We start from the raw sequence: 10,866 nt of genomic DNA, 5'->3' as shown, positions 1-10,866 counted from the left end.
CCCGGAGGTGACCACATGGCGTGGCAGACCTCTCCTGACCCGCCCGCTGCTCCCCTCAGCAGTGTACTTCGTCGATCTGCCTGTTCTGCTCCCCACTCTGTCTCTGGTGAAGCCTCTCACCGCCCCTGAGCCTCCGGCCTGTACCCCGGTTCTGTATGCGCAAATAAATCAATCTTTAAAACAAACAAACAAAAAAACCTTTGTTTTTCACTTTAACTTTCCAAAGAAAGGAACAAGTGGCAATATCTCCACGGAATCGTGGCTAAGTCGAGGCAAAGGACAACCTCGGTCTCTCCCTCAGGGACGGTCTTCCTGGGGTTCCCCGGACCCCCAAGCAATAAAGCGCTGCTCCGCCCCGCCGCCCTGGGCGCCTGGGGCCCCAGTGGGCGGCTGGAGTTGGCGGGTGCGACGGGGAGTCAGTCAGGTGGGGCGGAGTGGGCGGCCCATTCGCTCCCATTTAAGGTTTCCGTCATCGCAAAACCTTTCCAGAAGCTTCTTTCATCCCCTCAAGCCTCAGCGCGCCATTTACCTTGAGAAGCCTGAAAGCCTACTCCGGCTTCCCGGCGCGCGACCCTCGCGCCCAGGCCGGGGGCGGACGCGCTCTCACTGGAGGCGGCTCGCGCCCGAAGCGAGACCCGACGCCTAGTGGCAGCCGCGACCCCGAGGGCGGGGTGGGGGAGGGGAGAGGCATGGGGGGCGGAGACGCGTCCCAGGCGCGTCTCCCTCAGGGAGTCGCGTTCCGGGAGCCGTGGCCGGGCCGCCCAGGCCCAGGCTGGAGCGGGCGAGGCCCTGAGGCGCCTGAGGACCCGGAAGGGCGTTCACACCGCGGGGAGGCGTGCGAAGTGGGCGCCCTTCACCATTCCCCCAGAAACGAGGGGAGCTAACGCAGAGTCCAGGCAGGCGCGGCCTTGTGAGACTCCCTCATGCGCTGTGTGTGGCCTCTCTCCTGCTGTGTGACTCCTCTCGCCACTTTTGTGTCAAGGTGCTCAGTGACTTGCCCCAACGCCGTGGCTCTCAGTCCTTTGTGGAGAGGGAACACGGCCTGCCCCAAGGGTTTATGAAGCTTTCTGGTCCGCCCTGCCGACAGTGTGTCAGTCGAGTGGAACGCGGATCGCCCCAAAGCAGTAGGGCGTGGGTCAAGGCCAGAAACAGTCTAGGCCACTCTGTGTTTTATCCAAAGGCATATATCATGTCTTCATGGTGATAAGAGACAGGAAGAAGGAATAAATAATTTGGTCATTTTTAATTTCAGAAGTGCTGAGAAACCAAGGGTTTGGATGAGCAGGGTTCAGAGGCAGAAACAGAACATGGAAACTTGTATTTGCTCGATCCCAGCTTTTCTTTTGCACTGTTGGAGAAAGAGACCACTTCCTGAAAATGACAATGAGCTTCAGGAAATCATTGTTTCTTGGTGCTGATGGTTCTCTTCCTCAGAGTATGTCTACTTTTTCACTCCTGATTTAAGGAGACAGCAAAGGCTCAGAGCTGGACTTCCGTTTATCAAAGCTATCTCTCTTCATTTAGGTTTTGGTCATTTTATTTTTTACCAAAGTGTCCTCCCCACCCCTCTCCACCGCTAACCTCAGACACTGGCCCATTCAGTGTATAAACTGTGAGTCCATAAAGACTTCGAGGAGACCGTCTACGTATGTAGAAAGACAAGTAAAATACAGCATTAAAAACACTCCAGGAATGGTGAATTTATGTTTAATTACTAGAGTTGATAAATATGGCTATCTGCTTCCTGGAGTTCTTTGGATGAAATGTACTTTCTAGTCAGAACAAAATTATCCTGGAAAACCACTGTGTAAAATCCTTAACCTGCCACTAGAGGCTGCTCTTAATTCTTAGTATGTGAGGACTAGTCTCCAGAAAGCTTTCCACAGTCAGTAAGAAACTGGAAATACTTTGGAAATTGCATTGCTTTCTTTTTCATATTTTGATGCCTTTCCTAACAGTTCTTTTCTTTCTTAAATTATTTTTGGTTCCTGTCAGTTCTGTTTGATGTTTTGTGGTTGGTATACAAGTAGAAGATAAAGGCACTCTTACTTTTGGTGTATGCTTTTATATTTCCGCACAGTATGTAGGCCTGGGATATTATGGGCACTGTAACTGAATTTTCTTTTTGTAATTAGAAAGAAAACCTGCTTTTTATTAGGACACAATTCATGACTATTGTGTCTGTTGCTTTTCTTATTAGTCATTGCCATGAACTGAATGATTGTTCTCTTTTGCCCACGCTCCTTTTAATAAGATAAGGGATATTCAGAAAGAACTTTTCAAATAGGCAAGATATAATTAGATCTCAAATAAGCAAATACTGAATGAGTACAAGGTGAAGATTTATGAGAAGTCCTAATAGCTGAAAGAGGCTTTATCCCTTATCAAAGGCATATTGCATTCCAAATATTTTAATTTCTGACAAGTGGTACCCATCCCTTACATGTCAGATGGCAGAGTCTTAATCTTCAAGAGACTCATTCAGCCTTCTACATAATACAGAATACTGTCCTTTCTGAATTCCAGGTGTCACTGTCACTTGCAAAGGGGACATACTTTAATATTTGTTGAGGTCCCACTATATGCCAGTGACTGTGCCATGTGATTTATATGTGGTTATCTCATTTTATCCTTACAACAGTGTTAGGAAGCAGATATTAGCATCTTTGTAAAAATGAGGACATAGGCTTAGCGAAGTGCAAAGTTACTTCCTTGGGATACAGCAGCAATCAAGCAGTGGAGTGGGTAAAGCTGAGATCAGGGCTGGCCTGGTGGATGCCAAAGCTCATAGCAGGACGAATGTATTACGAAATCCTCAAATATACAATCATTATTGAATTTTATCATGGAAATTCTGTGCTTGATTCTGTACTTTCCTTTGTTTAAAGTCCTTTCTCTGGTCCAGGATCCCATCTAGATTGCATTTAGTTGTGTCCTTGGTTGTAACAGACTCTCGGCTTTCAATATTTTTAAAACCTTGGCAGTCAGTAATTTCCATCCAAAATGGAGTCCTTAAGTGTAGTTTCTTTCTGCTTTTAGTTTTATAGTCTTTACTACTCATTTTCAGTTACAGAGATGCAAGCGCCATTCATTTCCTACACCTTGTCCATTGAGATTGTAAATAAATTTATAGTTGGTCAGATTTTTGCGGTCACATTCTGTGTTCAACCTGCAGTCTGCTGACATCCCAAATGACACTTCTGTCCTACTTAGCATACAGTGTTTTCTCTTTGTGCTGTAAAGTTCTATGGGTTTTTGACAAGTGCAATGTCATGTAGTCACAATTATAACATCACAGAGATATTGTACATAAAGTGTCTCTGCTCTGAAAAAAAAATAGTGCCTTGTCTTACCTTATCCTCACCTCAGCTTTCAGTCCCTTGCCACCACTGAGGGGATTACTGTCTCTGTGGTTCTGCTTTCCGGCATTATCATATCTTGGGGCCACTACAAACTGACTTCTCTCACTTAGTAATGTGGATTTAAGTTTCATTTCCATCTTTCTGAGAGTTGGTAGTGCCATTCTCTTTATTGCTGAATAATATTCCAATTACATATGTGTCAGTTTGTTTTTCTAGTCACCCAATGAATCATCTTGGTTGGACTATTTTTGTACTACTTTGGACTATTATACATTGCGCAGCTACAAACATTCATGTGCAAGTTTTTCAATGGGCGTAAAATTTCAAGTCTATTATTAAACTACATGGTAAGAATGTGTTAGAAATGCCCAAACTGTCTTCCAAAGTGGCTGTACTATTTTGCATTCCCGCCAGCAAGGAATGAGAGCGTCTGTTGCTGGCACCTTCATCAACCAATGGCATTTTTTTTTTTTTAGAGTTGGGCCACTTTAATAGGTTTGAGGTAGTATCTCATTTTAATGTTTAATTCCCTAATTACAAATGACATTGTGCATCTTTTCAAATGATTATTTTCTATCTGCAAGTCTTCATATGAACTGCTCAGGTTTTTGTTTTTTTTTTACTTCAAAACAGCAAAGGTTTATTTCTTGCCCATGTTAAAGGCCTGTTGAAGTGTAGCTGAAAACTTGACTCCATGGTATGATCTTTTTCTTTTTTTTTTTTAAAGATTTATTTATTTGTGCATACAGAACTGGGGTACAGGCCAGAGGCTCAGGGGCGGTGAGAGGCTTCACCAGCGACAGAGTGGGGAACAGAACAGGCAGATCGAGGAAGTACACTGCTGAGGGGAGCAGCGGGTGGGTCAGGAGAGGTCTGCCACGCCATGTGGTCACCTCCGGGGCAGGCGGGAATCGAACTCATGCGGAAGCGGCTTTAGATTCTCAATGCTGTGCTTTAACCCGCTGCGCCACCAGGGAGGGCCTGATCTTTTTCTTAGAACAGCATTATCTGCAATCTTGTCCGCTGCTGTGCCAAAAGGAAAAGATACACCGTTGTAGTTCACTGACTCTTGAAACCAACTTTGGAGGCCTCCTGGAGATGTGTATTTGAATTTGAATTTCACAGAGTTTTTATATGCCATGAACAATTTTCTTCTTATGATTTTCCCCTGGACTTATGAAGATGCATACCCAAAACTTAACATGTTATAATGTTATGTTATTGCAATAAAAAATTGAAATAAACATAAAAATGTAAAGAAGTATTTTTAGCCTGCAAATCTTAACAAAGACAAAAAAGTTTGATAAGGGAAGGAGGAGGAAAAAGAGCTGGAAATAAATTCCTTGGTAGAATATCATATTCATTCAGTGTTTACATTAGATAGGTTACACTAGATTATCCTACAGTAACAGACAATCTGAGAACCTCAGTGATACCTTTAAGAAAGACTATTTCTTACTCACAATGCATCTTTAGCACTGTGCTGGCTAAATTCTACCTGTCGTTTTCATCCTGAAGTTCAGGCTAGCAGAGCAGCCTCTGCCTGAAATGCTGGTGGATCTAGTTGCAGAAGAATTGAGAACATGGCAAAGTATGTCCTGGCTCTGGACAGTTCTGCCTGAAATCAACATACATCACGTTTACTCCTATTTCAATAGCCAGTGTGAGCCATTCACCCATCTAGCCTTCAAAGGGTGGGACAATGGCTTCTCATGCAGGAAGCAGAGATGACTATTTGTACAATGACATAGGCTGACACATTGCTTATTCTTAGTGCTCTTGGTTGCTTAGGTTTGAACTCGTGTTTATTATACTCTTCAAACTGGTGTCTTCAGTGAGGGCTAGGACATAAAGTAATATTATAACAATAGCAGCTGGTGTTTCTTGATTTTATTACTTCTCATACATTTATCTTTTACATGCAATCTTAGCATTTAATTCTCACAACCTGCTCTACCACTCAGGTAGTTATAATTATTCTCCCTTTAAAATTCGGAAGTTGAGGAGAGATTAAGGACATAGAATTCCAAATAGTAGAAATTCAAACCCAGGCCACTCTGCCACTCCAATCTGAAGCATGTGTTTCTACTTCATTGTGGTTAACAACAGATTCTGCCTAGGTTTGAGTCCTGATGGATATACCACTATGATGGGCTAAAGCAAGTTCTGTAATTTCTCTGCCTCAGTTTCTTTACCTCTAAACTAGGGATGTAACCTACTTCATGGATTTTGGTAAAGTTTACTTAATTTTTAAAGATTTATTTATTTATGCACACAGAACAGGCCAGAAGTACAGGGGCAGTGAGAGGGCTCACCAGAGACATGGGGGGAGCAGAACAGGCTGATTGACAAAGTATACTGCTGAGGGGAGCAGCAGGCGGGTCAAGAGAAGTCTGCCATACCATGTGGGTCACCTCCGGGGAGGAGACAGATCTCACACTGAAGCGGCTATGATCAGCTTTAACCCACTGTGCCACTGGGGAGGGCCGGGTTTTTGTAAACTATATATGTGGGATACTAGAGAGCTTAGAAATCTGCCAGGTTTGAAAAAACTAGCCTGTGGAATTATTATTCAGTGATGTTTTAGAAACTTCCATTGGTAAACATGCTCTCCATTTCCTTCTGTTCTCTCTTTACTCCCCAACCCTACAAGAATTATTGAACTAGATATTTGTTTCCACTTTATTTACTTTCTGGCTGATGCTTTACCAATATGCAGGAAAATGTGAAAATGCTACTGCCTTCGCCCTAGCTGTGCATCTCTGCTCCCAGACCTTCCTCACCTGTTAGCTTTATGCTTCTGGCTCATTCCTCAGCCTCTTAGCTTACGTGGGTGCAGCTAATAATCTGGTACAGGGTAGGCTGCAAGATACTGGTGCTACGTGACCTTGCTGATCATTTCTTCTAGTTACATCTTTAAAGTGGCTTCACTCTGGAAACATCTTCATTCATTTTTCCTCTGTGAAACCTGTAACAAAACCCAACCAGCTGTCAACTATGCTTGCCATAGAGTCAGCTATGGGTCATCAGTTATTTCTTTTATTTTTATTATTTCATTAGGAGAGCATTTTATTTTAAAGGTGTCATCTTCAACCACAAGAATGTCTATTAAACACCCCACTGAAATATACCAAAGAAGAAGTTGTCAAAATGCCCACTTCACCCACCCAGGCATGTCAAGACCACCCTTTTGCCGACCATCTATAAGGCCGCTTAACAATTCCCCTTTTTAAATCAAGAAAAAGTGGGCAAGTGTTGGTAAATGCTAAGTATCCATATTTACATAGAGATACAGTGCAATGTCTGAGCCCAATACAGAGGAGGGCAGAGAACAGCTGGGATTCTATGTCCTCTCACGCAGGGGCCCAGCATGCTCTGGCTTCCAGCAGAGCAAAGAGGGCAGACTTCGCTCTTTCCCACAGTACATGGTAGCATTGAGTCCATAAAGTTTTGGTTGAAATAGGAAGTAATAAAAATGTACTGGGAACAGAAATGGGTAGAGATTTCTTTCCCACTGTATTGACATATTTTCCTTCAAAGTAAGTTGAAAACCATGCAGTAAAGGAGAGAAAAGAGACTCCAGAAATAGGGTGAGTAAGCACTGGCTCCCGGGATGGGAGAACATATAGTGAGGTTGGGAGCCATGTGTTATCTTAAGTCATCTTCTTCTTCCCCCTCTTTTTCCTCCCCCATCAACAACCTCAGCTTCTGTACCTTCATCCTCTCCCCCTGCTCATGGGTCTTCCAATGGATCCTTTTTTCATCACTGCTATCATCTTCTTCATCATCCATGACAGGAACCAAGTTGTGCTGTCATGGCTTTGGCCAAATCTCATTTTTGGGTCATCAGCCTTTTAAAAACCAGAGGAGCCTGATGGGCCAGTGCAGTTCTCAAGCTAAAGACTGACAGTTTCTTTTTCATGTGGTGTAAAGAGAACTAAACAATTCATTCTCAGTTTTAGTGCATAAAACTGACTAAAACAGAACTTGGCATGAAACAGAATGACTCGTGGGCAACTTGTAATCTGATTTATTTATTAGTCCTCTGCAACATAAATTCCTATTGAAATCATATTTATGACAGAAAGCAGAAGGAACAACTATTCAATTCCCTTAATTGTCTGTTTGAAACAGCATGAAGTCTTCAAGTACTGGTTTGGATTGTAGTCAAGCTGAAGTTTGGGGGTTCATTCCCATGAGCAAGTGGGTTTTTTTTTCTTGATGATCTATGGTGTTAATGTGTTTTTTTCCTCTAAAGTAACTTAAAATAATATTTTAAAAGTTTTGGTCTAGAGATTTCTTCTTCTTCTTTTTTTGTCTTTGTCCTCTTCCCACGAGTGTACATTTGAATGTGCCAGTTTATCTGGAACCACTGAAAGTGATAATTAAGACACAGCAGCGGGGAAGTGTATAAAGTTTGAGACCACTTGATTGAGGGGTATTATTTATGTAAATAAAATCAAGGTCTTGCTTGTTCCTGCGTGCTTCAGTTATCTTTAAGTCCTATTCAAATTATAACAGCTGGAAGTTACTAATTTAGATTTTCCAGATATTGCAGATTGGAAAGGAGTACTTTGCCATCTTTTTTGGCTATTGGACTTATACTGTGGATCTTCTCAGCATCAAATGTCATGTTAAGTATATTTCTGATACCAGCTTTTACTTGTATTTAATCAAATTGTGACATAAATTTGACCAGTGCTGTTCTGTATGGTTTAGAACCTAAGGGTTCATACATAAAAGTTACCTTTAAAAAGACATATTCTCAGCAATTCTGGAGACATTCATGAGTTTTTCTTCCTTTTCACACTAGGTGAGGCCACAGCTAAATTCTAATTCCACTTAGCTTTATGGAATAATCAGCCTTCTCTCTTTCCTGACCAGTTTCTAATTATTTAGCCACTAAAATCCATGAGGCAGAGTTAAACACTATCTTCTAATTTCATAGCAGATTTGCAGGAGCTTTGTAGGAACTTGAGGAAGAGAGCAGGACACCAAGCATAAAAAAGGCTGGTTCTTGAATCACATTTGTGTTGTGCTAAACTAGCTGGAGAATGCTACAGTCATTATTATTCAAGAGTAAAGTGACACTGGAAAACAATATTATTTTCTTCATGGTAATCATTTAGCTTTATTTTTAAAAGGAGAGGAGAGTTCTCTTGTTGATTCTGTGAGAGCGAAGGCAACAGCCAGCCATTTCTTTGGCTAATTCCTACAATCCTTAAATAGAACTTAAGCCCAGGTTACTTTGGTAGTATTTAAATGAGTAAGACAAATGTGAATAAGATGATATTAAGTCTGTGTAATTCTGAATAATAAAATAAAGATTAACATAGTAATATTGGTCCCCCAAGTACTGGTATTTAAACTTTAAAAATCAATCAAGAGAGAAGATTAAGGGGAGTTTCTTTAGCACTAAAAATGTAAAGCTACAACCAAATTGTTCTATTTTCCTAGATTTAAGATACAAAGAATGATATTTAAAGATACTAAAATAGCTATTAAATTGTCTTCAATGTGTAAAAAAACAAAATCTCCTGTGAAGTGCACTTTGAAAAATCCCTGAGTCCATTAACTATTCTATCAGCATCTTCATAAACAAAGAGGAGCAATTTGAAAGTTTTGCAAGATATAAAACACAATACTCAGTAAAAGCAGTATCTGCATAAAGTTCCCACCATAGTGCTTATAAATTAGGTCACTAAATGCTTAACAGGAGAAGCAACATTCACACAGTGAAACTACGCTATCTGAACACATCAGTTATTCCTACTACACACTTTCAAACCACTTTGCAATGCTGTCCCTGTTTTGTTTAAGCCATGCAATATTGTTTTTCACGGTTTCCAACACTTGCTGTCTTGGTGTTTCTCCTGCTCCAGCTTCTGGATATCTTTTAAAAAAGCTTTCCATCTATAAAAGAGAGAGAAATAACTGAGTCATTTTAAGTTCAACTATCCTTCAAGAGTTTCACTTACACACTGGGTTTGTTCTCTTCTTTGCTGAAAATGCCGTATCATTACGAACACGGAGATGAATCTCCTGGCGCTATGCTGAGACAGAGTCCCTGGCTCATGCTAACAAGCATCACCATGGCTTTGGACTGCCCAGCAGCCCAGCAAGGCCAGGGGAGTCTGATGGCCTGGGGAAGGAGGACAGCAGCACCGGTGGCTGACCTGCCACTATGCATTCCCCACAGCTTTCCCTGGGAAAACTGGTCTGTGGAAGGATGGCTTTGCTGACTCCTGGTGTCTGCAGGATTTTAATATAATTGGAGCTCTCTGATTTAGAACTCATAACAATCTCTGTGGAAACTTTATATATACTTTATATATATATATATGCTTTGTGTGTGTGTATGTTTGTATATACACACAAAGAGGAAAGGTGAACTGAGGCTGCCAGAGGGAAGCAGGGGTGAAGAGCAAGGCAGGGATGGGTCCCGTGGCCTGTGGTGGACTATGGCACCTTAGTGGTGGATGTGGTTGGCGACATACATCTGAAAAGGTGGGAGCCTACTCCCGCCAATCATACGTGCTGCTGTAAGCCAATGCTACCTCAATAAAAAGTAGTACAATATTTAAAAATCCATAAAAAGTAAAATCCTTTCAAAATCAGGTCATATTACTTGCTAATTAGAAAACCAGAAAATTTAACTAGAAATAGAAATTATTTTCCAACGCACAGAAGAATGTTAACATTCTAAAAGCCAGTACACAGACAGTGAAAAGTCACACAACCCTATTTCTTTGTCCAGCATGAACAGAGATCCCCACTCATACCAACACCATTCCCCCAGGAACTGAGATATTTGAAATATGAAGATTTTGAGTTTTGAAAATTCCAAAACTATGAATTCTGAAGGGAATGAAACCTTGACCAAGGTCCTGGAGGGTAACACTGACCAGGTAAGGGGTCACCTGCTATGGCAGGTGGAAGGGTCTTCTGCAGCCCTCATGACCTCTCCTTTCTCTGCTTTTGTTTCTTCCAAACAAAGGAGGAGGGAAGACAAAACTTGTGGGGAGACCATAGCTCTGAGGCATGGGGGGGGGTGGGGGGTGTGAGGGAGGGAGAGGGACCAAAATAGGGAGGAAAAGAAGGAGCACCAGAGACTGTGGGGATGGGTCATGGGCGCTGTGTTTGGCAGGAGACCTAAGGGGCCTCCCTAGGGGAGATCTGAGGGGAGAAGTCAAACACTATCCACAAGTAAGAAAGTAATTAAATAAGATCAATATAAATAGTTTGTTTCTTGGTTATCTGAAAATTCTTTCAATTTAAAAAATAGATGTGGCCCTCTCTGGTGGCGCAGCGGGTTAAAGCACAGCATTAAGAAGCTAAAGCCACTTCCGCTTGAGTTCGATCCCCGCCTGCCCCGGAGTTGACCACATGGCACGGCAGACCTCTCCTGACCAGCCCGCTGCTCCCCTCAGCAGTGTACTTCGTCGATCTGCCTGTTCTGCTCCCCACTCTGTCCCTGGTGAATCCTCTCACCCTCCGCATCTCT

The 10,866-nt window shown here is 42.3% G+C and overlaps 1 protein-coding gene across 1 annotated transcript in view; it reads right to left on the bottom strand.

Moving 5' to 3' along the window:
* Nucleotides 1-9,082: 9,082 nt before the first annotated feature.
* ENPEP (glutamyl aminopeptidase (aminopeptidase A)) overlaps nucleotides 9,083-10,866 on the bottom strand; it is a 67,719-nt gene continuing 65,935 nt past the window's right edge. The window contains exon 22 of the mRNA XM_004686477.2: nucleotides 9,083-9,275. Within this exon, the coding sequence (XP_004686534.1) occupies nucleotides 9,135-9,275 (141 nt within the window). The 3' untranslated portion in view covers nucleotides 9,083-9,134. The remainder of the gene's footprint in view (nucleotides 9,276-10,866) is intronic.

The sequence above is a fragment of the Condylura cristata genome, unplaced genomic scaffold (assembly GCF_000260355.1).
Source record: "Condylura cristata isolate star-nosed mole 26May11 unplaced genomic scaffold, ConCri1.0 scaffold00021, whole genome shotgun sequence".
Taxonomy (NCBI): Eukaryota; Metazoa; Chordata; class Mammalia; order Eulipotyphla; family Talpidae; genus Condylura; species Condylura cristata.
The sequence above is the reverse complement of the archived record's forward strand: the minus strand, read 5'-3'. Positions and strand labels throughout refer to the sequence as shown.